Source organism: Schistocerca americana, chromosome 1 (assembly GCF_021461395.2).
Source record: "Schistocerca americana isolate TAMUIC-IGC-003095 chromosome 1, iqSchAmer2.1, whole genome shotgun sequence".
Taxonomy (NCBI): Eukaryota; Metazoa; Arthropoda; class Insecta; order Orthoptera; family Acrididae; genus Schistocerca; species Schistocerca americana.
The window spans coordinates 566371006-566396271 of record NC_060119.1 but is presented as its reverse complement, the minus strand read 5'-3'; the positions used below and the strand labels follow the sequence as shown (position 1 = coordinate 566396271).

Here is a 25266-nt window from a genome sequence, read left to right as displayed (position 1 = left end):
ATGTGGTTTACGGGGCAAAGATATAGATACACATGAAGATGTAAAGTGTTTTCTCAAAGTTGTCGCCGAATGTAGCAATGCGCAATTATTTTTCAAATATTTTGTCTGCAAGTATCATGAGATGCAATGGTGTTCGCAGCTGCGGTAATTCAGAACAACTGAACAGCTCCTCTAGAGCACAAGTTTGCTGAAAGCAATTTTATTGGTATTTGGTGTACATACAGTTCAACCAACATCTTATAACATTATTTGTATATCACATGGTTACAACAAACTTATGTGACTACGGCAGTTTCACATTGTAACTCACAATTAAACATGTGCTTTAAAATTGCTTAGCAATCCAACGATTAATTAATATTTTTGTTTTTTTTTTCTATTGCTAGTGTAGTTGTGGTATTGGAAGGAAAATCTGTGTTTCAGTTTGCTTAGCTCTCGCACGAAGGTACTTGCTGATCGCCGTGAACTATAACGAAAAGAACTTCTGATTTAAATCTCTTTTGGGCGTCGGGTCTCACGAACAAGCTGAAGAGTCTAACCGCTATCCTGTAGTGGAAACGGGGGATGTTTTCCTGATGAAAACACACCCTGTCACTGACGATCGTCTGACGCATGTCGAATTCGTAAACCGCGATCTCCTGAGGATTCAGGTTTCACATTATAGTACTGGTTATCTCTCTGTCATCTTGTTTCCTCGCAGTTTTCTATCTATAGTTACCTGCAGTAACTGTAAATTCAAAGCAGAGGCGGTTTAAAGCACAAGCGACACGAGCTTGAGGGACGCGAAAGGAGCTGCAACTGTAAGGTTTGCATACAGTGTGGTGTCACCGCCAGACGCCACACTTGCTAGGAGGTAGCCTTTAAATCGGCCGCGGCCCGTTAGTGTACGTCGGACCCGCGTGTCGCCACTATCAGTGATTGCAGACCGAGCGCCGCTACACGGCAGGTCTAGTCTAGAGAGACTCCCTGGCACCCGCCCCAGTTGTACAGCCGACTTTGCTAGCGATGGTTTGCTGTCTACATACGCCCTCATTTGCCGAGACGACAGTTTAGCATAGCCTTCAGCTACGTCATTTGCTACGACCTAGTAAGGCGCCATATTCAGTAATTAGAATGAATTCTGAACAGACAATGTTGTGAATCATGTACCGTCAAGAGTGACGTTCATCATTAATGGATTAAAGTTAAGTATGAAACTAATTACGTAAGCTTTCTGAATTCTCATTCCTTGTCATGTTCCAGACCTCACGTCAGTATAGTTCTTCCCTCCTCACGCCAGCCTGCGTGAGCTAAACGCGTGCATTTCGGCCTCCTCTAATAACACGGTGTTGGCTCTCCTGCCAACACATCATACAGGACGTATCACAGTTAGTAGCTCCCGCAAGATTTGCATACAGTATCACAATTAGTAACGAAACGAAAACTGATACAGGGGAATGTGTACAAGGGAAAAGGTCGGTGATGGGGAAGGGGGCAGGGGGGAGGGGAGAGTGAAGGCGCCAGGCGATAAGCTACTTGTGTGGAAAAGTTTTCTCGAAGCGGCCCTGGTTGAGATATACGGTCGGAGGCATTGAACTTGAGGATAAGCAAGTGACTGTTGTACGTTACGTCCTTTGCTATCCACGTATTGGAAGTACACTGCACAATCAGCCAGTCGCTAGTCAGTGTTATTTGGCCCATAAAATGTCTTTCTTTTAATAAGTGTCGCTTTCAGGTTCTGCATCTTTTTCGAAGCTGACACATACTTCACAAACAATTGTGGCGATGTACTAATTTCTCAGACACTTGCTAAATGTAGAACTGTTCATGAAACATGGAACATGGGTAATGAAAAGCCACTAGTGGAAATCAGTAATGGGAACAAAACGTCGTGGAGCTGCTGGTAACTTATAACAATTTTTCCGTTGCTCTGATATTTAGTTTTTATGTCTGTCGTTAAGCCTATAGCGAATGTGGATACACCTAAAGAAAGCAATCAAAGTTCGTGCAATGGCACGCGCAATAGACGTAACATGGAAGTACAAAGAGATGTCGATATACAACATCTATGTCAGAAGGACGCCTTTGCGGTTGGATCGGAGCACAGACGATATTTCAGTGCTTGTCACCGACAAATCTGAATGTTTAAAACAGAATGGCTGCAGGAAGCGAGCAGACAGGTGCAAACAGCGGCCGAGGGCCTGAAGTATGACGCCCAGGAGGCGCAACGTAACGGCCTGGACTCGTCCAACCGGTCTGTCCAGCTGTGCTCGTGCCGTGGGTAATCCCGGATGGCGTACGCCGGGGCCAAGGCGATTGCCTGGCTGGATCCATTGCGACACAGCGCCTCTTTTCTGTACCGCGGATCCTGAACGTTGACCTCGGCAAAGTGGAGGAGAGGACCCTACAAGAGAGCTCCAGCATGGCAGTTGGGAGATGCAGACGCGTGGATGGAAGTTCCAAAGACAAAGCCACAAGCCAGTATTTCCAGTTTGTATAGGAAGACCTTCGGTACAGCAACACTGTCAATGTAATACACTGCGGGACAGTTGACTTACATTAGTCCTATCCAGGTGCAGTAAATTACCTGTGGCACTGCAATATCCATGGTCTCTACTTCTCAAGTAAAGTGTTTCTTACGCGAGGCTCAGCATACACTTAGAATGACAGCCCTGCCTTTCTTTCATGGTCACTTTCACTCGTAGATCTTTTTTTACTTGTTCATTCCGTACGTCCGATCACAGAATCTATAGAGCAAAGCTTCATTTGTTGTAGTTTCAGTCCACCCAATTCTCAACAGCCTTCTATAGCACTACATCTCAAGCGCTCCGATTCCATTCTTTTCTTGTTTTCCCAAAGTCCATGATCCATTTCCAGATATTGACAAGAATGGCGAAAAGGACGATAAGAGACAATTGTGGTAACATATCAGAGAATAACTTCGATGGTACTTCAGGGAGATATAGAGGACGAAAACTGTATGGGAAGACAGAGTTAGGGGTAAAGTATAGTTACGGTTCAGTGGTTCTCCCACTGCTTGCTGCTGCACGCAATTCGTTTCCACAAATACACAAAATCCTTCAGTCTTGGCCATACTTCATTATTTATGATTTGATAACGCATTTCAGCTAACTGCTATTATCAGATCAAGTAGTTTAACAATTTAGTGTATCTTTAAATAGTACACACTCATACAAAGTGTAGTTTCCCCTAGACTTTGTACGAATTTGACGATACATGTTGTACTGATGTTTTGAAGTATTTGACCCGATGATGGCAGTTATCCAAAACGCGGTATCAAATAAGAAATAATAAAATGTGGTCAAAGCTGAAAAAGTTTTACGTGTTTCTGCATGATTTTGGCCATTGACCTATGCAGTGTGGTCAGAATCAACCTGAAAAGTTTGTTCAGCATAACGTGTTCTGAGAAGTAACTGTTAAGAAAAAAATCGATACGTTGCGCTGTTTCCCAGTTAATTGGGTTTGAAGTTAGCCAGTCAGGCCGTAGTGCGCACAATGTATAAACACCTTCTCTCTACTATTTTCACTTTGCTTTCGTTGGTCATGGCCAATCGGGCGATGGTACATAGTACTCAATGAGAAGCGCTGAATCTAATGATTTAATTCAGCGGAAGATACTTTTGTTTTCGACATGGGTAGCGCGAGATTAACGGTTACTGATATAGCTGTTATGGTTTATAAAGTTGTTTACTGATTTTCGAACATTTTTCTTGTATGTTTCTCGGAACATGACAGTATTTCTTGGTAATCTGTTTCTTATTCCAACTCTGTAGTTTGGTTGTGAGTTGGCGAAGGCAACGAAGGTGACAGGCAGAAAAGTGGCTGTGGTGACGGACGGCTCTGTAGCGTAGCCCAATGGTCGTTTCCACAACTTTGTGAGGTCTTTTCGAAATGTCTCGATTTCCGAGGTTGTCCTTACCCAGGATCCTATCAGAGCACTTTACTTTTTACGAAATATGCTATTTTGTGTGATAACATTCTTCACGATATACAGAGTGTTAGGCGCGCGCGTAAGTGCAGATATTCTGATCATTGGTACCTTAATGTGTACCTACTTCAGTCGGTTAGTTGTTTTTTCTCTGCATCCAACACGTCACATAAGTTACTATCTAATTTTTTCTGCATGATCATAACTGCACCAATAAGTGGACTACGACTGTCAGTTTCGCGTCCACACATCCACACTTCAACGCCTGACGTGCTGCCCAGGGGAAAATAAGCAATAATGGCTTGCTCCTGCCATGTGTACTTGGAGGTACTAACCAGCCTAAAAACATTGTAGTCATAATAGTTATAATTATTGGTCTGCAAATGAGGTAAATACTGATGTACTGTTGTTCAGTACACTGTCTTCGGTCACAAAAAAAAAAAAAATATCGGCACTTATACCCTAACATCCTGTTTTCCACTATACCGCCACATTCCACATCATGACGACGTTTATCGAACACTAATTTTTCATTGGTTGTGGCATCTTGTCTAATCATCCGAATGATCATTCGTCATGTGCATTTCTCATCATTCTCCGCGCAATATACATCTACGTGATTACTCTCCTATTCATAATAAAGTGCCTGGCAGAGGGTTCAATGAACCACCTTCAAGCTGTCTCTCTACCGTTCCACTCTCGAACGGCGCGCGGGAACAACGAGCATTTAAGTTTTTCTGTGCGAGCCCTGATTTCTCTTCTTTTATTGTAATGATCATTTCTCCCTGTTTAGGTAGGTGCCAACAGAATGTTTTCGCAATTGGAGGAAAAAACTGGTGATTAAAATTTCATGAGGCGATCCCGTCGCAACGGAAAACGCCCATGTTTTAATGATTGCCACTCCAATTCACGCATCATGTCTGTGACACTAACTCCTCTATTTCGCAATAATACGAACCGAGCTGTCCTTCTTTGAACTTTTTCGATGTCATCCGCGAGTCCCAACTGATGCGGATCCCACATAGCACAGCAATACTCCAGAACAGGGCGGACAAGCGTGGTGTAAGCAGTCTCTTTAGTAGACCTGTTGCACCTTCTAAGTGTTCTGCCAATGAATCGCAGTCTTTGGTTTGCTCTACTTACAACACTATCTATGTGGTCGTACCAATTTAGGTTATTTGTCATTGTAATCCCTAAGTATTTAGTTTAATGTACAGTCTTCAGGTCTGAGTGACTTATCGCGTAATCGAAATTTAGCGGATTTCTTTTAGTACTCATGTGAATAACTTCACACTTTTCTTTATTCAGTGTCAATTGCCTTTTTTCGCGCCATACAGATATCTTATATAAATCATTTTGCAATTCGTTTTGGTCATCTGATCACTTTACAAGACGGTAAATGACAGCATCATCTGCAAACAATCTAAGAGGGCTCCTCAGATTGTCTCCTATGTCATTAATATATACCAGGAACAACAGAGGGCCTATAACACTTTGTTGGAGAACGCCGGATATTACTTCTGTTTCACTCGATGACTTTCCGTCTATTACTTTGAACTGCGTCCTTTCTGAAAGGAAATCACGAATGCAGTCGCACAACTGAGGCGATATTCCATAGGCAGCTTGTGAGGAATGATGTCAAAAGCCTTCTGGAAATCTAAAAACATGGAATCAATTTACCAAATTGAACGAGGTGACGCAGTGGCTACCACACTGGACTCGCATTGGGGAGGACGACGGTTCAAACCGCAACCGGCCGTCCTGATTTAGCTTTTCCGTGATTCACGAAATCGCTTCAGGCAATTGCCGCGATAGTTGCTTTGAAAGGGCTGGACCGGTTTCCTTCCCCATCCATCTCTAATCCGATGGGGCCGATGACCTCCCAAATCAACAACCAACCAAACAGTTACCAACTGCAGTACATAACGCAAAAGCCGCCGACATCGTCCTGCACTCACACCGCGATTGGAGTACATCCGGCAAATAATTGAGGACGTTTGGTGCAAGATCTATTCTGAGCTGAAGAAGATGCCATAGCAGAGGGATTTTTGGCGGGCTGCATCAAACCAGTCAGAAGATTGATGAGTCTTACTCCCAAAAAAAAAGGTCTCGATGTTACATGTTTACCTTATCGTTCGACTTACATCATTCGAGCGAAAAAAAAAAAAAAAAAAAAAGGAAAATTCGTCATCACTGAGCGGCGCACAGCTGACTTGGTCTTTTGCGCCCCTTCCCGTCTGAAATATGTTCTGATCAGATTAGCTTTTCTATCCTGGCCTCCATTGAAATACGAGGATTTGCTTATCTAGGCTGCGGGCGCTCTTGGAACGACGTCGCTGCCCGATGCAGCTGACACGGCGTTTGTTTGCTATGTGTGGGAGGGAGTGACGACCGTCCGGCGTATGCAGACTGCCTGGCTGCACTCCAGAGAGCGCATCTGCCGAGGGCCCTCCAGGCGCTGCGATATTCCGGGAGCCGTCCTTGCATCGCTGCGGAGTGGTACCCCACACATGCCGGCCGGCAGGCGGAACTCGGCGGCCAAGGTCAGTGTGGAACGGGGGGGGGGGGGGGGGCGGGAAGTTGGTGCGGGGGGCGGCACAGTCTCGCGTATCACATACGTCACAGCGTCAGGGGCCTTCCTCAACCAGGAACTCAGAAATGACCGTCTGCGCGAGTGGTTACCGGCTGCGCCACAAGGCACTGCACAAGGCGCCAGTAATGCTCATTCAGTACAAACACGAGGAAACTGGTACATTCTCAGATGTGGCGGTATTGAAGAATACTGAAGATTACGTGGCTACATCGAGGTAATTGATAAAGAGGTACTGAATCGAGTTGGCAAGAAAACAGCCGTACAACAAAACCTGAATGAAAGAAAGCGTGGGTTGATAGGACAGATGCTGAGACACAGAGGAATAATTGGAAGTGTGTACGAAATTGGATTGATAAGTGTGGTAAGTTTCCATGATAGAATTGAACATTTTTGTTGCGCCTTTATGGCTGGTAAGCTTGATTACTCCAAGTATGGTACAGGATTTCAGCAATGTAAGACGCGCAGTTCACCGTTGACACCCGTCTGAATTGATCAGCTTGTCGACTGCATTTGAAAATCGAGAAAATCGAGTTTCGTGCTATTACTAAACATTTTAATTTGTAGGGTTCGATTGCAGCACAAGCGAAAACAGAATTGGATGAAATTCACGCGAACTCAAACGCCATCACCGAAGACCATTTACTTTCGGATTAACGAATTTAAATGTAGTCAGACAGGCACCTGCTCTCCAACTGAGGTAAATGGAAATGAGCGTTTGGCGTCATTGGCCGGGAGGCCCCTCGCGGGGCAGGTCCGGCCGCCATATCGCAGGTCTTATTACATTCGGCGCCACATTGGGCGACCTGCACGCCGGATGGGGATGAAATGATGATGAACACAACACAACACCCAGTCCCTGAGCGGAGAAAATCTCCGACCCAGCCGGGAATCGAACCCGGTCCAACTGAGGTCACCATTAAGGAAACCATCGGCAAAATCCATGATATGGGAATGCAAGACCGCCGAATAAAAATTCGTGAGATGCTGAGATTGTAGGCATTTCAACTGAGCTAGTGCATAACATCCCACAAGGAGAATTGGTTACGAAGAAGCTCTGTGCTTGGTATGTGCCACGGCTGCTCACAGTTGACCAAAAGGGCATCCAGCAAAAACATTTCAACACAATGTCTGGCAATGTTAATCCAGTCCGCAAGACTTCTGGCGTCGATTTGTTGTCTGTCGATGAAACCTGGATCCATCATTACACAAGAGAGTCAAAACGGCAGTCAAAACACTGGACAAATGCTGGTGAAAGTACACCGAAGAAGGCGAAGATCACTTTGTCAGCCGGTAGTACAGGTATACATGTCGACGTCGCAAGCTGAAGATGAAGAGATAGAGAAAGTATATAAGGATATTGGAAGGGTAATACAGTATGAAAAGGGAAATGAAAATATAATAGTCATGGGGTACTGGAATGCATTTCTAGGGGAAAGAGTAGAAGATAAAGTTACAGGAGAATATGGGACAAGGATTGAGAGACGAGAAAGACTAATTGAGTTGAGTTTAAGCTAGTAATAGCGAATACTCTGTTCAAGAATCACAAGAGAAGGAGTTTACTTGGAAAGGGCTGGGTGAAACGGGAAGATTATGGTTAGATTGCATCATGGTCAGACAGAGATTCTGAAATCAGATACTGATTTGTATAGACTCAGATCACAATTTAGTAATGCTAAAAAGCAGGTTGAAATTTAAGTAATTAGCCAAGAAGAATCAATATGCAAAGAAGTGGGCTGCGGAAGTACTAAGGAATGACGAGACATGCTTGAAGTTCTCTAAGTCTGCAGATACAGCAATGAGAAACAGCTCAGTAGGGAGTGTAGTTGAAGACGAATGGACTACCCTAAAAAGGGCAATCACTGAAGTTGGAAAGAAAAACAGAGGTGCAAAGGAGGTAACTGTGAAGAAACCATCTGTCACAGAAGAAATACTTCAGTTGATAGATGGCAGAAGGAATTATAAAAATATTCGGGGAAATTAAGGAATACAGTAATGGAAGTCGCTAGAGAATGAAATAAACAGGAAGTACAGGGAAGCTCAGATGAAATGGCAGCATGACAAATGTGAAGAAATCGAAAATGAAATGATTGTCGGAAGGACAGACTCAGCATACAGGAAAGTAAAAATAACCTCCGGTGAAATTAAAAGCAAGGGCGCAAACAGTCATATTGAAAAGGGAATTCCACTGTTAAATGCAGAGGAGAGAGCGAATAGGTGAAAAGAGTACATCGAAGGCCTCTATGAAGAGGAAGATTTGTCTGATGTGATAGCAGAAGAAACATGAGTGGATTTAGAAGAGAAAGGGGATCCAGTACTAGAATCAGAATTTAAGAGAGCTTTTGAGGACTCAAGTCAAATAAGGCAGAAGGGATAGATAACATTCCATCAGTATTTCTAAAATCATTGGGGGAAGTGGCAACAAAACGACCATTCACGTTAGTGTGTAGAATGTATGAGTCTGTCGACATACCATCTGACTTTCGGAAATATATCATTCACATAATTCCGAAGAGTGAAAGAGCTTACAAATGCGATAATTATTGCACAATCAGCTTAACAGCTCTTGCACCCAATTTGCTGACAAGAATAATACACAGAAGAATGGAAAAGAAAATTGAGGATGTGTTAGATGACGACCAGTTTGGCTTCAGGAAAGGTAAAGGCACCAGTGTGGCAATTCTCACGTTGCAGTTGGTAATAGAAGGAAGACTAAGAGAAATCAAGACACTTTCATAGGATTTGTCGACCTGGAAAAAGCGTTCGACAATGTAAAATGGAGCAAGATGTTCGAAATCCCGAGAAAAATAAGGGTAAGCTATAGGGAGAGACGGGTAATATATAATATGTACAAGTGCCAAGAGGAGATAATAAGTGTCGGCGATCAAGAACGAAGTGCTCGGATTAAGAAAGGTGTAAGACAGGGATGTAGTATGTCGCTCCTACCGCTCAATCTGTACATCGAGGAAGCAACGATGCAAATAACAGAAAGGTTCAGGAGTGGAATTAAAATTCAAGGTGAAAGAACATCAATGATAAGATTCGATTATAACATTGCTGTCCTGAATGAAAGTGAAGAAGAAATACACGATCTGCTGAATGGATCACACAGTTTAATGAGTTTAGAGTATGGATTGGGAGTAAACAGAAGAAAGACGAAAGCAATGAGAAGTAGCAGAAGTGAGAACAGCGAGGAACTTAACATCAGGAGTGATCGTCACCAAGTAGATGAAGTTAAGCAATTCTGCTACCTAGGCAGCAAAATAACCAATGACGGACGGAGCAAGGAGGACAACGAAAGAAGACTATCACTGGGGAAAAGGGCGTTCCTGGCTAAGAGAAGTCTACTAGTATCAAACATAGGCTTTAATTTCAGGAAGAAATTTCTGAGAATGCACGTTTGGAGCGCAGCATTGTATGGTAGTGGAACATGTACGTTTGAAGCGCAGCATTGTATGGTAGTGAACATGGACTGTGGAGAAACCGGAACGAAAGAGAATCGAACCACTTGATATGTGGTGCTACAGATGGATGTTGAAGGTTAGGTGGACTGATAAGGTAAGAAATGAGGAGGTCCTGCGCAGAATCGGAGAGGAAAGGAATATATGGAAAACTCTGATAAGGAGAAGGGACAGGATCATAGGACATCTGTTAAGACATGAGGGAATGACTTCCATGGTACCAGAGGGAGTTTTACAGGGCAAAAACTGTAGAGGGAGACAGAAATTGGAATACACCAGCAAATAATTGGGGACGTAGGTTGCAAGTGCTACTTTGAGATGAGGACGTTGGCACAGGAGAGGAATTCGTGGCGGGCCGCATCAAACCAGTCAGAAGACTGATGACTCGAAAAAAAGAAGTGACGACCACTGTTTTTTGGTATTCCTAAGGAATAATCCTCATAGATTACTTGGGAAAAGGCAGAATCATAACTAGACCCTATTATGCTTGGTTATCGGATCGTTTGAAACTTGCGCGTGGTGAAGAAACACCAAGTTTGGCATGAAAAAAGTGCTCTTTCACCAGGATAATGCACCATCGGTCACATGCATGAACTGGGCCTTTAATTGGTTCTTCATGCGTGCTATTCACCAGGATTACCCCTAAACTTCTTCCTGTTGCCTAACTTAAAACACTGGCTTTTTGGAAACAAATGTTTATTAAATGAGGAAGTGATAGTAGCAGTCAAAGAGTATTTTGCAGAGTTTGACAGAACCCGTTTTTCCGATGGGATGAAAAAGGTGGAGGATCGCTGGTCCAAGTGTATATTCCTCATAGGAGAGTGTATCGAGAAGTTAGGCGAGTTGTTTACGAAACAAATATTTTTTCTTGCTTTCTTACCAGACTTATTAAACTACCCTCGTATATGCGGGAGGTTAATATTATAAAGGGAGGCCAAGGCTTAAGTACATTAAGTTATACGCTACGAATGTAAATTTTTGTAATTACAGGAAGATCAAGAGGTTTACACAAGATATACTAGTGTGCATTGCTTCATCAAACCAATCTCCAGACTGGTGGCTACGACAACAGCAACGTTCATTCAAGTAGGAAACGAACTGGAAAGGCTGATAACAATCGAATAGAAATAGTAGGAACAGTTCTCGCTTCAAAGGAACTAATGGGCGAGGCGTATTAATGCGCAACTGTTATATGACTTAGAATTGTGCTCTTTGGCTGAAGATTCATCGGTATCGATGAACTCAGTCGCCGCGGAAGAGTTTCTTATTTGCGCTCGTGTTTCTGCACTCCGCTCGTTTTTCCGTCTGACTCAAAATGTTGCTTCTCTAAATACAGCATTCCCAGCAACATTTCACGTACTAGGGTCGCCTATCTCGCAAAGATCCCAAAATAATGTCTATGATCATCTGAGTAACACCTTCGTAAAGCATTTTTTACCAGTCGTTTGCTTGCTACATGAGTGATTGTGTTTTGTTCCGCAGGAAAATGTGCTTCAGTGAAATTTGAAAAGTCAGCTTCAGAGACTTTTCAACAGCTGTAAGGAAATTTATGGAGATGAGGATTTGTTTCATGAAGGTGTATTTGAATAGCGTGAGAGGTCCCTTTACTGGCAGGTGATATGTGGAAGATAATGACCGATCAGAGTAGTCAAGAAACGAGAAAAAGATAGAAAAAGTTTGTGTAATAGACTCACGCCTGAGAGTTTGTGCTATTACCGAAATTTTGTGCACGGATAAAGAAGATGTTCAGTTGATATGAAGATTGTAGTTGAGCGCAAGGCAAGTGTGTGCAAAAATAGTGACAAAAATTTGACTGATGAACAAAAAGAAAGGAGAAAGGCATTTTCTAAATTTTAGAACGGTTGAAAGACACTAACACTTTGTTTTTTAAAAAGTGATGTTTCCGTCCATGCGGTACGGATTTTTACGTACGGTCCAGAAGTCGAACTGAATTCCTTGCAATGGAAATCATCATTTTTGCCTAGAGTGAACTAAGTAGGCACAAATTTCTATCACAATGATAATTATCACTTTAGAGCCGTGTAACTGCAGCTGTGTAAATCGAATTTGTCGTGTCACACGCGTTTCGCCTTTATTATTTGGAAGGCATCTTCAGTGGTCTGAAATATAGACATATGTTTGTTTATACAGCATTATTTTGTTTTATGTATCGGACGTTGTATACCAACGTAACAAGGGTTTCTGGCCCTGTCATGTTTACGGTGACCTTTAGGTTTCTACTTACAAATTTGCTGTCTCAGCCTTAGAGCTATTCTTCTGCTTACTTGCGTTTTGGATGTGTTTGGCAACTAGCGAATATGTGTGTGTGTGTGTGTGTGTGTGTGTGTGTGTGTGTGTGTGTGTGTGTGTGTCTGATTTTGTATTTGCTTAAGTATGGTTAGATGCATACAGGGTGTAAGGAGTATAAGTGCAGATATTTTTTGGTGTTGGGCCTTAATGAACACACACACCAGTGTGCTGGTTGTTTTTTCTCTGCGTCAAACAGACTCCTCACAAATACGTCACGTAATTCACTACCTGATGTCTTCTCCATAGTCATGACTGCACCACTAAGTGGACTACGCCTGCAGTATAGACTAACCGTTTTATGTTAATACACCAATACTTCAACATCTGACGTGCTGCCAAGGGGAAAATAAGAGTGACGACTTGCTCATGCCACATGTACTTGGAGGTTCTAACTAATCTAAAAACATATCCTCCTAATAGCTGTAATTATTGGTCTGCAAATGAAGTAAATACTGACGTAATTTGTTCAGCATACTTCCCTCAGTCACCAATAAAAATATCTGCACTTATATCAGCTACACCCTGTATATGGATAAGTTTTTTGCCGTATCATTCCTGTTATTAGGTTTAGCAGCGAGTTTTTGTTGATACGGTCTGGCCATTTATCATCTGTTCATTCTCTGCAGTGTATTTCTGAGTGTAGTAGTTTGTCTCCATTACCATAAGGTATTAATTGTGGCTATTTTTTGTGGTTATTTATCATGATGATTTACATGTCTTTTTCTAAGTTGATAGGATCGTCCTTCGTTGGTAGGATGAAGACATCTGAACGGTTAGTTCACAAACTTGTGCCTGCCCGATATTGTACTCTGTCGTCACATCTCCAACAATTAATCGCCTGTTCTGATTTACAGAGCGAGAAAGCTTCCTAACTCCACGTTCCGTGATGAGCCGTGAAAATCCGACACCTTGTCACCTGCTCGTGATTTCACCGTCCTTCCATAGATGCTCACGACAGTATCACATGAAGAGACGAAAATTTCACGGTTTACGAAATTTTCGCTTCCGGGCACTGGGCCATACTTATCTGGTCTTTGTCATCGTTGCTTAAATCATTGGATTTCCGCACTTTGGCCTCCATCGTCGCTAGAATGATTCTGCTTCCCTTATATACTTTCCTGACCGGTTCACGTGCGGCGCCAGCAGTTGGAAATCACTTTCGCGATAGGCAGCGGTCATAATCTTTTGACCCTTCAATTTACACTGTCCAGTCACATCAGTGTGGACACCTGTCAAAAGAAGTGTGTCCCACTTCAAACTTTCTATAAGATTTGCAACGCTCTCACGATGGCTAAATATACCAGTCACGAATTTTGACCTTCTCAATCTCTTGAATCAGATCCAACTGGTAAGGGTCCCATACAGACGAACAGTACTCTAAGACTGGACAAACTAACGTGTTGTAAGCTATTTCCTTTGTTGAAGGACTGCATCGCTTCAGGATTCTACCAATAAACCGCCATCTAGAGTTCACCTCGCCCGTTACTTGTGTAATCTGATCATTCCATTTGAGATCATTTCGAATAGTCACACAAAGAGACTTGACGGACCGCTTCCAAAGACTGGGCATTTATTTTGTAATCGTACATTAATGGGGATTTTCGTCTTGTTACACGCAGTAGTTCACACTTACAAATATTGAGAGATAAGTGCCAGTCATTACACCACGCAGTTATTTTCTGCAAATCCTCATTGATTTGTTCACAACTTTCTTGTAATACTACTTTCCTGTAGACTACAGCATCATCGGCAAACAGTCTAATGCCGCTGTCAATGCCATTAGCCAGATCGTTTATGTAAATTGTAAAAAGCAACGGACCTATTACGCTGCCCTGGGGCACACCTGAAGTTACGCTTCTATCTGTTGAAGTCACCCCGTTCAGGACGACATATTGCTCCCTGTCTGTTAGAAAACTTTCTATCCAACCGCATATGTCGTCGCATAGACCGTAAGCGCGCACTTTTTGGAGCAAGCGACAGTGCGGAACTGAGTCGAACGCCTTTCGAAAGTCGAGAAATATGGCATTAACCTGGGAGCCGGTATCTAGAACCTGTTGTATATCATTCACAAAGAGGGCCAGCTGTGCCTCGCATGGCCGCTGTTTCCTAAAACCATGCTGGCTTCTGCAGATGAGCTTGTCAGTGTCTAGAAAGGTCATTATGTCTGAACACAAAACATGTTCCATGATTCCACAACAAGTCGATGTCAGTGAAATTGGCCGGTAATTACGTGCATCCGATTTTCTACCCTTTTTATAGATTGCTATGACCTGGACCTTCTTCCAGTCCCGTGGAACTTGCCGCTGTTCCAATGATCTCTGATAGACGATTGATAAGAAAGGTGCTATATTTGTAGCACAGTCAACATATAATCTTATGGCGATACCGTCTGGACCAGATGCCTTCCTGGCGTCTAGGGATCTAAACTGTGGGATTTGGAGTCATGCCGACTGTAGTGCTGTGGTCAGCTGTGCTAGGTTTCTCGGTTGAGGATCCATGGAGATAACAGCTCTATCAAGGTGGCCGCGCATGTCCTCGATTGAGTTTTAACCTGGGGAGTATGGTAAACTCACCCCGGTGCTATTCGAACAACGCATGTACTCTACGAGTTGCCGGCCGGAGTGGCCGAGCGGTTCTTGGCGCTACAGTCTGGAACCGCGCGACCGCTACGGTCACAGGTTCGAATCCTGCCAAGGGCATGGATGTGTGTGATGTCCTTAGGTTAGTTAGGTCTAAGTAGTTCTAAGTCTAGGGGACTGATGACCTCAGATGTTAAGTCCCGTAGTGCTAAGAGCCATTTGAACCATTTTGAACCAATGGTAATGCCCTATTGGACATCCAATAAATCGGTCCGTTTCCGTAATAGATCAAAGACTGCACTGTTTCCGCATCCCCGCATCCCCCAGACACGCTTTGTATACCTTCCACTGCTAGTGCTGCTACCTGCCGTCTGTGAGCGTTTTCTGAACGCTTACGTCGAACATAGGTGGTGGTCACATTAACGTGACTGGTCTGTGTATGTAGTTGTAGGCAGCAAGAAGCGATCACCTCCGACCACGTACTGGAGATGAATCGCATTACATTGGACTGCACAGACGTGCAACCATGGAGAAACGACCGCTCGCAAAAACGACCGCTTCACTTTATTTAGCACCTATCAGTTTAACGGCCAGTTGTCAGATTCTTTTGTAAGGTAAGGATCGGGAGAAGTTATGTTTGAAGCGGTAAGAATGTTGTGGGTTGCCAGAGAATGGGCGTCTGGGCGCGTCGGAGAGCTGAGTGGGCAGCCACTGAATGCCAGCAGAGCGAATCCGAAAGGTCGACGGCGCCTTCTGCAGCTGTCAGCCGCCAGCCACGAGCACCCGGGCTCACCTTGACACGGAGCCTCCGCGCTGCGCTGGGGCGTCTTCTGCCGTGCAGGCTGCCACAAAACGCGCCGAGCGGGCAGCTCGCCAGCCCGTGTTAAGCGCTCGCCGAGGTCGCGCCTGACGCCTCTGCCGGGAGCTTGTCGGACAACAGCAGTGGGTACGTGCAACAGTAATCACAGTCTCTGCGTCTCCACTTACAGGGTGACTGGACAGTAGCTGCACTGCATCTCTAAACTAGCTTACACCAGACAGCGGAGATAATACTGAACACGGTCAAGTTTTTCGTTTCGGTAGACATTGTCATGCGCATCGACAAATTGTTATTTCTGTTGCACCTCCCTGGCAAGGAAAACAGCAGTCTATTCCTGTGAACCACAGTGGAGTGTGTGGTACCACACGCTAGCGTTTCTTCCTGTTCCAGTATAAAATCAACTGCTCGCAGAATCTATGTGTGTACCTGCATACACGCTCCGCAAGCCACAACACGGTTTTTGGCGGAGGTTAACTCCTACCACTACTAATCAATCATTCCCCTTTCTATTCCACTCGCCAACAGAGCAAAAGAAAGATACTGATGTGACAAAAGTCATGATATATCTCCTAATACCGTGTCGGGTCGCCTTTTGCCCGGCTCGACATGGGATGCACTCAACGAGTCCGTGGAAGTCCCCTGCATAGCCGGGCGGTGTGACCGAGCGGTTCTAGGCACTTCAGTCTGGAACCGCGCGACCGCTACGGTCGCAGGTTCGAATCCTGCCTCGGGCATGGATGTGTGTGATGTCCTTAGGTTAGTTAGGTTTAAGTAGTTCTAAGTTCTAGGGGACCATAGTGCTCAGTGCCATTTGAACCATTTTTTCCCCTGCATAAATTTTGAGCCATGCTGTCTCTATAGCCGTCCATAGTCGCGAAAGTGTTGCCAGTCCAAGATTTTGTGCTCCAACTGATCTCTCGATTATGTCCCATAAATGGTCGATGACATTAATGTCGAGCTGTCTCGGTGTCCAGTTCACTCGCTCAGACTCACCTGAACTGCGAGCAATTGTGACCCGGAGACATGGCGCATTGCCATCCATAAAATTTCCATCTTTGTTTGGGAACATGACTCCTTGAGTGGCTGCAAGTGCTCTCCAACTACCCGGACACAACCATTTCCAGTCAATGATCAGTTCAGTTGGACGAGAGGACCCAGTCCATTCCGCGTAAACGCAGGCTCTGCAGGCGATGTCGTGCTTTCGGTAAATGTACTCGCGTCGGTCGTCTCCTGCCATAGCCTATCAACACCAAGTTTCGCCGCACTGTCCTAACGGATACGTACGTCGTTCATCCCTCACTGATTTACGCTGTTATTTCACACAGTGTTGCTTGTCTGTTAGCACTGACAGCTCCAAGCAAATGCCGCTGCTCTCGATCGAAAGTATTTTCCATGGTGAGAGGTAATGGCAGAAATTTGTAGCCGTCCAGGGTGGCCCAGCAGTTCTAGGCGCCTCAGTCTGGAACCGCGCGACCACTACGGTCGCAGGTTCGAATCCTGCCTTGGGCATGGATGTGTGTGATGTCCTTAGGTTAGTTAGGTTTAAGTAATGCTAAGTTCTAGGGGACTGATGACCTCAGACGTTAAGTCCCATAGTGCTCAGAGCCATTTGAACCATTTTTGAAATTTGAAATTCACGGCACAGTCCTGACACTGTGGACCTCGGAATACTGAATGACCTAATTTTCCCAAATGGTAATGTCCCATGCGTCTAGCTACAAGTACCTTTCCGCATTCAAAGTCTGTTAATTATCGCTGCGCGGCTATAATCACTTCGGAAACCTTGTAACATGACTCATCTGAGTACAAATGACAACTTCGCCAATGAATTGCCCTTTTATACATTGTGTTCGAGATACTGCTGCCATTTCTGTATGTCCATATCGCTGCCCATGACTTTTGTCTCCTCATTCTACATGTACAACATACTCTGCACGCAGCAGTACGGTGTATGGTGAGAGAGTACCTTGTACCGCTACTCGCCATTCCCTTAGCTGTTCCTGTCACAAATGGAGCAAGGAAAAGAACGACTGTTTCTATGCTTCTGAACGAGCCCTGATTTACCTTATCTTGGCTTCGCGCTCCTTATGCAAGGTGTACGTTTGTTGCAGTACGACCGTTATGGAGTCTGTAAGAAATACGTAAAAAACATTTTCTCCTCCTTCTTCTCACTTCGGAAGCGTTTCGTAATAATCTCATGTTAACCACATCTGCCGGTAACAAATCTAACAGGTCTTCTCTGAATATCTGCCCTTGGACGACTGCTTAAATGCTTCTGTGCGTGGTATGATTTGTCTACTCATGTGTTCACGATCCCTACGGGAGCGAAGAAAAATGCCTCTGTAATTGGCGTCTATTTTGAAGCGCCTGCCAATTCAAGTTTTTCGGTATTTCCATGTCACCCTCCCTTTAATAAAACAAACCTGTAACCAACCTCCCCCCCCCCCCCCCTTCTTTATAGACGTTCAAGATCTCCTGTCGGTTTTCATACGTGTCTCATACATTTGGCAGTATTCTAAGATTTGAGGCACAAATCACTTGTACGCAGTGGCGTTTATACACTGACTGCATTTTACCTTTATCTTGTCAGTGAATCAAACTTTGCCACATGCTTTAGCTTTGACTGAGCCCATGTGATTATTCCATTTCTTAACCCATCAAATTGCTACACGCAGGTATTTGTTTCAGTTAACTCCATTTGTGACTCATTCATATTTTAGTCATAGGACTATAAGTATTTCGGGTCTTGATGTGTACAGTTCCACTTTTATGAATAAAAGCAAGTTTCCAATCACTCCACCACTTCGAAATCTTATCAATGTCTGATTGAATATTTGCGCAGATTTTTTTTTTTTGACAGCACTTTATTACAAATAACTGCATTATCTGCAAATAAGCTGAGGTCGTTAATAGGCAAGGTGAGCCATAAGGGTCCCAGTACACTCCCAGGGCTACGCAGGAAGTTAATTTTCCACGGTAATATGCTGGCTACGCTCTCCCTACCAAGAAATTTTCAGCGTAATCACAAATTTTGTTTCATACCCCATACACTCGTACTTTTCACAATAATTATTGGTGTAGTACCGGGTCAAATGCTTTTGGCACCCCGAGATATACGGTATCCACCTGACTGGATTTTAGGATGTCATGAGAGGAAAGCTCGTGATTGATATTTCCGGAATCCGAGCTAGTTGGCAGCGAGGTGATTCTGTTAGAGATACCTTGTATCTCTCCTACAGCACAGTTCACGGAATCAATACCAGGAGAAAGAATAACCGTTATGAAGACTCACTTTGGTCTACAGAGCTTTCCATTATTCAGGAACACATATTTTCAGTAACTTGCCAGTAACCATAGAGTGTTTAGTCACCAATAAAGTACGGTTTAAGAAGAGGGTAAGGAACTTATTGGTGGCCAACTGTTTCCACTCCGTGACGAATTTCTTCATAGGACCAATTAATGTACTCATTATCAACTACATCTCATACTGTGACTTCAGTATAACTTCAGTGCAACAAAACAATCTATGTAAGTGAGGCTTGCCAGTTGCTTTTGCTTTTGATAATGCTCGGCTACGACAGCCTAGGTACTATCTTCCAACATTCAATACGTATAGATTTAAATGCTCATGATAAGCTGCCTGATTGTCGAGTGCTGTGCCCGTACTGCCGTGAATGGCAGGACAATGAAAAGAAGGGATAAAGCCCGAGTCCGCTCTTGATTCATAGCCTATTCCTCCGGTCACCGAGCGGGGTTGTACATTGGTTAACACACTCCTTTGTGGAAGAATGAGGTTCGATTCCATTCCGCACATACATATTTAGATTCTCCGTGATTTCCTGAAATCTACTGAAGTGAATTCCGTGTTGTTTCCTTTAAAAAGACTTTGCTGTTTTCCTTCTGCAACCTTGCCCAGTCCGTGGTTTTACAGCATTTTGTTTCTAACGATGTTGTTGTCGGCAGGATGTTGAACACTGCACTTCCTTACCGAACTTCCTTGCTGTTTCCTTCCTGCATACGAATGAAACCAATATGCCGATCGCTGTAACAGTCTCATATGACATCACTGAAAACTGCTTAGTGGTCAGGAATTTAGGAAAGAAAACTGAAGAGTAGTCTGATGGTCAGAAGCCTTTACCGCTGCTACCACAACTGATCAACTACTGTTGGTGGAAAGTTGTTTCAGCAACAGGAATCGAATCGGTGATCCCCACCATGTTGGCGATCTTCGTAACAGAGGCAAGATGGGTGTCTTGATGAAAATGGAAGAAACAGAAAGTAAGGCAAGGCCGATTTACGGAAGGCTATTGTATTCTGCGACCCAAAAATTGTCTTTGGAAACAGAGTATTATTTCTGCCTTAATAAGAACACGGAAAGGACTTGGTCGTCGTTTTACATTTTATTATGTAGCAAGGATCCATCCAAAGCGAGTATCAGGAAATATAACAACATCGTAATGCGCAGGCATAAATTTAATCCTAGAGTCTCTTATTTCCATTTCCAGTCTATTACTGTTATGCAGCTTTCATGAGACAAGCCTTTCAGAAGAGCAAACACGATATTTTATTTGTCCTATATGTTAAGGTATTAAATGTATTTTTTCAACTGCAACGTCGTTTTAATACGAGGGAATCAGTTCAATAAACAGATTTTCAAAGGTAGCTGATGCATATGCATTGATCATTTTCTCATTTTTTCCGTTGGATTATTCATAGAAAACTGCGTTGCCTTATGTTTTCTGAAGCTCAACTGCCTTGATGAGTGTTTACAGTAAATTTCTTTCATTTTTCGTTTTAAATCATCGGTGCACCATACGGCTAAGCGCTGTACAAGTTGGTCGGAAGTAAATCTTTTGTTTTGCGTAGTTAAAAAAAAAAAAGGTTCAAATGGCTCTGAGCACTATGGGACTTAACTTCTGAGGTCATCAGTCCCCTAGAACTTAGAACTAGTTAAACCTAACTAACCTAAGGACATCAAACACATCCACGCCCGAGGCAGGATTCGAACTTGCGACCGTAGCTGTCGCGCGGTTCCAGAATGTAGCGCCTAGAACCTCTCGGCCCCTCTTTGCGTAGTTCATTGGATCACTCTGTGTGACACATGATGAATGTTTCCGGCGTGAAGATACTACTTGACGAGACTCAAGTTGAAACACTCATGGATCTAGTTATCTGAATCGTCAAGGCAAACATAGACGGCAGCCTGCTTGAACACGGAAGCGTGTGTTTAACTGCGTGATGCTTACAGCTCACCATGATGATGGATGGCAGCACTTTAGAAAACAAATATACTGAACACGGGCATGCATTCCTCTCTGACACTTCTCTTCGGAATGTTTCAATATATTTAGACTTAAAAAAAGGATTATTGTTTATTCGCCATCAAAGTCGCACTCTAATCACACATAATAAACGGTTTTGAAATGAGGTTTTGATGTCGCGTGTCCTTCATAGTGCCACGGCAATATCTCATATTTGCTGGAGTTAACCATAAACCAAAACTGGTGGTTGTGTGATTATAGTATGATTGTTTCGGCGAATAGACAAACTTTTAAAGTGAAACATTTTATGCTTTAATCCAGTGCGGCGTTAATAGATAGTGCCTTTTAAGATTTTGTGTTTGAAGGATTTGTCTTACGACATTTTTTTCGCGTATAACATCTTTTTTGCCGCAACCTTTCGGTTGGTCTTAATTTTCTGTGAAACTGTTTTATTCTTTGACGCCGCCGGGAGACAATCTCTAAGGTGGTGTGCAGCGTGTTTCGATTACAAGTTGGTTCCGTTCCAAACAGTGAGCAATGAGATTTGCACCTGAAGAAGACAACTAGGGAAGCGCTCGAAATATCGTAAAAAGAAAATGACAAATCGACTGCAAACTCAAAAAGTTGTAGATCATCCCTTTAGACGATCACTAAAGATCACACGCAGCACGAATGCCCCGCACTGTGTGGGACGCAGCCAGTGACGTTTCTAGTTACTCCAGAAGGTCGCCGTGCGTTGTGTTCAGCGCGGTTGGTTCTCTTATGCAGCTGTTTGCGCCGTGACCTCCCAGCTAACGTATTCCTCCTACACGTGTAAATATTTCAAAGGAGTAGGAAAAGAGCCTGGCGGGTCGGCTTTCTTGCTGCTAGCACCCCTTCGCATCCGAACGAGAGAGGAGGAAACGTATTATGTAAATCTACAGCGCACAGCCTCGCAATCTAATTTGAGCACAGAACGTGGCAGGAATCGCAAACCGAGAAGACTCTTGACAACACCTTATTCTTTTCGCTAACACTTTAAAATGCCAGTTTTCGATTAGTTATATCTACACAATGTGCAACTGTAATTTATCGATCAGTAGTCCAATTCATGCCAGTTTTCTGTTACTTCTTTTTCTTTTTACTTCAACACAGCGACAAAAGGATTTATGGCGGACTCGTGGTTTTACCAGGCTGTTTGCTGTAATAAATTCTGTGGTGTCACCGCCGGACACCACACTTGCTAGGTGGTAGCTTTAAATCGGCCGCGGTCCATTAGTACATGTCGGACCCGCGTGTCGCCACTGTCAGGGATCGCAGACCGAGCGCCACCACAAGGCAGGTCTCGAGATACGGACTAGCACTCGCCCCAGTTGTACGGACGACGTTGCTAGCGACTACACTGACGAAGCCTCGCTCCTTTGCCGAGCAGATAGTTAGAATAGCCTTCAGCTAAGTCCATGGCTACGACCTAGCAAGGCGCCATTAGTAACATTGCATGTATCTAAAGAGTCTCACTTGTATCGCCACAATCTCCAGATGTACCACAAGGATGGATTAAAGTTAAGTATTACAGAAGCTACGTACTTTTCTTTATAGCAATCATTACGTATCCTGTTTCAGACCTCACGCACCCTCTTTGGCTTAGCGCGTGCCTGTCGGCTTCCTCTCATTGTGTCTAGGCTGTCTTGTCTAGACACAACAAATTCCACTTCAGCTTCCACATGAAGAGCTGCTGAATTTCAAATAACGAAATCCTGACAGTTCCTAAACGAAATATGATGGTCTCATGATTTTCGGAAACTGAGAACATGTTGTTCCTCTTTTTTAAAGCTGAAACTAATTTTCCCTAAATGCTTAAGGACATATGAAGTTCATTATATACAATACGGAACATTTCCAAAAATTGCAACACCTAACAACATGCATAGTTCTCAAATTTGGTGGTGTGGCGTTGAAAAAGATTGCTTTAAGAAAAGTAATAAACAGCAGAATTGAAAGTAAATGAAAAAGAAGACCTAAAATGGCAACTGAATCCTTGCAAAACTTTATACTCTAAAAGGATAAGACATTATCAACCGGAAAGACATTTAACAGCAAAGAACATTAATTTTTAATTAATTTATTATTTTTCAAAGAATCCATCTGCACCGGAGTAACGGTTAAAGATCTTATAAGTGCCAGATTTGATTCCTAAGGAAGTTAATTTATGTTTTGATCTATGTAATAAAAAATTTTTCTTTGTAAAACTTAAAACTCCTTAAAAGTTTCATGTCATATATAACCTAAACATGAGACAGGCAAGTAAGGCTGTACGTAGCCCTAAAGTTCATACAGTGACCTACAATAAATCGCATTTATAGGGAAACGATACCAGATGGCAAATTTTTCTATAAATGGTATGTTTGCAAAATTCCCTTTGCGCACTTTAACTGCAACCAGGTAATGAAATTACTATTGAAGCCAAGAAGATGTCACGACATCTGTCTGGAAGTGTACTATTTTCTTGGAACAGGAACAAACGTATAGAAAGAATAATAGCCAAACATATATAATCCACTTCGATTCATCTGCTGGCTGAAACAGAGATAGTAATTTACTGTCCCAATTACCTGTAGCCAGATAATGCAATTACGATGTTCAGCGTTAAGGGACAAACGAAACGTTCAGTATTTACACGACACAGCGTTCATTCTACGTATGTTTTTCCATCGATAGCTTGCATCATATTCCGCTTCTACGACATTGGTTAGCATTGGGCAGTATTATAATGCGTGTCACTTGACTCTAACAGTAGCCACAGAGAACTAATATTGGTATTACACCAAACAGTTTCTCTAAAGCTGAATACATTTTTTTCCAAGCTTGCCCCTGTATGAAGGAAATCGCACACGTGCTCAAAATTCAGAAAATATTTATTCGGTCCTTGCTATAAGCCATCGTGTATGGGAATACAGAAGCACACTATACGTAAAGCATATTGAGCAAAGGTGAGATATTTCTGCACCGGATAAAGCTAAATTAAAAATCCGAACACACATTGGTAACCAATTATTTTCAGTTTCGAAAATCTTTATTTCACCTGCCGTCTTCGTTGATATTACTTAATGGGAAATGTTTAAAATAGCTAGAGACTGATTTGAAAGGTCAGTTTCTTCTGATTAACAAAGTTTATTATTAATTAAGATACGCCGAACACGAGAAGGGCTTACGTCCAGACGAGTAGAACATAAAGCGTTACGGTGGCCGTACCTTCAGGTGGAGTGAATGCGATAGTCGAAGCTGCCGCGACGAGCAGCAGGAAGATGGTGCTCGTTGTCATGACGACGTCGTCGGTAGCTGCCTTGCGATGTACAGACGGCGACGCACAGACAGCCAGTGTGCCGAGGTCGCAGGCGCGACCCGTTTTAAAACCTGGCGCCTGCGCCGAGCGCTGACGACGCTCGCCGGAAATTCCCGAGCTGCATTGACCGCGGTCGTGATCGCACAGTCGTGCGCGATTCGTCAGGTACACGCCGACCTCCGACCTCCCATCTGTTTGCACGTGCCAGGCCGACTTGTCTTCTTTTTACTCACTGTGACCACCTGTGGACAGTTTTAGTCATAAAATATTGGCATACGAAGTAAATAACCGTGACGTAACAATCCACGCAACGTTTAGCAGTTTCAGTGGTTTTATATTACTTTTTAAAATTAAAGTCTACATTAATGAATGGATCGATTTTGTTCTTTTTTATGTGTCTTTTTTACAGCACTAGTACTGCTATAGATCTACTTCATTTGAAATTAACAAAGCATGCTGTTGATGCATCCTTTCTTCAGTAAAGGTTACCTTGAGAAATCTAAACCTTAAAAAAGGCATTTATTTAGCGGCGTGACTGTTTCAGTCATGCGTCTCTTCGTTGTTATTGATACAGTCTGTTTAGATATTTGTTATTATTATGAATGCTAATCAGCACTGCAAAACATGTGATGTTAATATACAAAGGTTGGCGTGAAAGGGTTTGAAATGAATCAACTAAATTATAAAGCATTCTTAGGGTAGAATGTATATGTCGAAAAAGAGGTGACCTAAATAATACCATTTTTGCAACTTAAATAATATTGAGCAATATAGGTTACAGGTTCTCCATTTTTATTAATATACAGAACAGTTTGGGGTTTCTGTATGTAGTAACAGTTCATAAATATGAAAATAGATGAAAACAAAATTATTCCGAAAACCTTTCAACACTTACCGAAACACACGAATTATCACTCACTTTCAACAGTCAAAGCTTTCTTTATCATAAGACCCAAAAAGCTTCAAAACCTAAGTATTGCTGTCAACTGAACCTG

The 25266-nt window shown here is 43.2% G+C and overlaps 1 protein-coding gene across 1 annotated transcript in view; it reads right to left on the bottom strand.

Annotated features, from left to right (window-relative positions):
• LOC124606511 (glycine-rich protein DOT1-like) overlaps nucleotides 1-24319 on the bottom strand; it is a 116955-nt gene extending 92636 nt beyond the window's left edge. The window contains exon 1 of the mRNA XM_047138498.1: nucleotides 24181-24319. Within this exon, the coding sequence (XP_046994454.1) occupies nucleotides 24181-24250 (70 nt within the window). The 5' untranslated portion in view covers nucleotides 24251-24319. The remainder of the gene's footprint in view (nucleotides 1-24180) is intronic.
• Nucleotides 24320-25266: the final 947 nt, after the last annotated feature.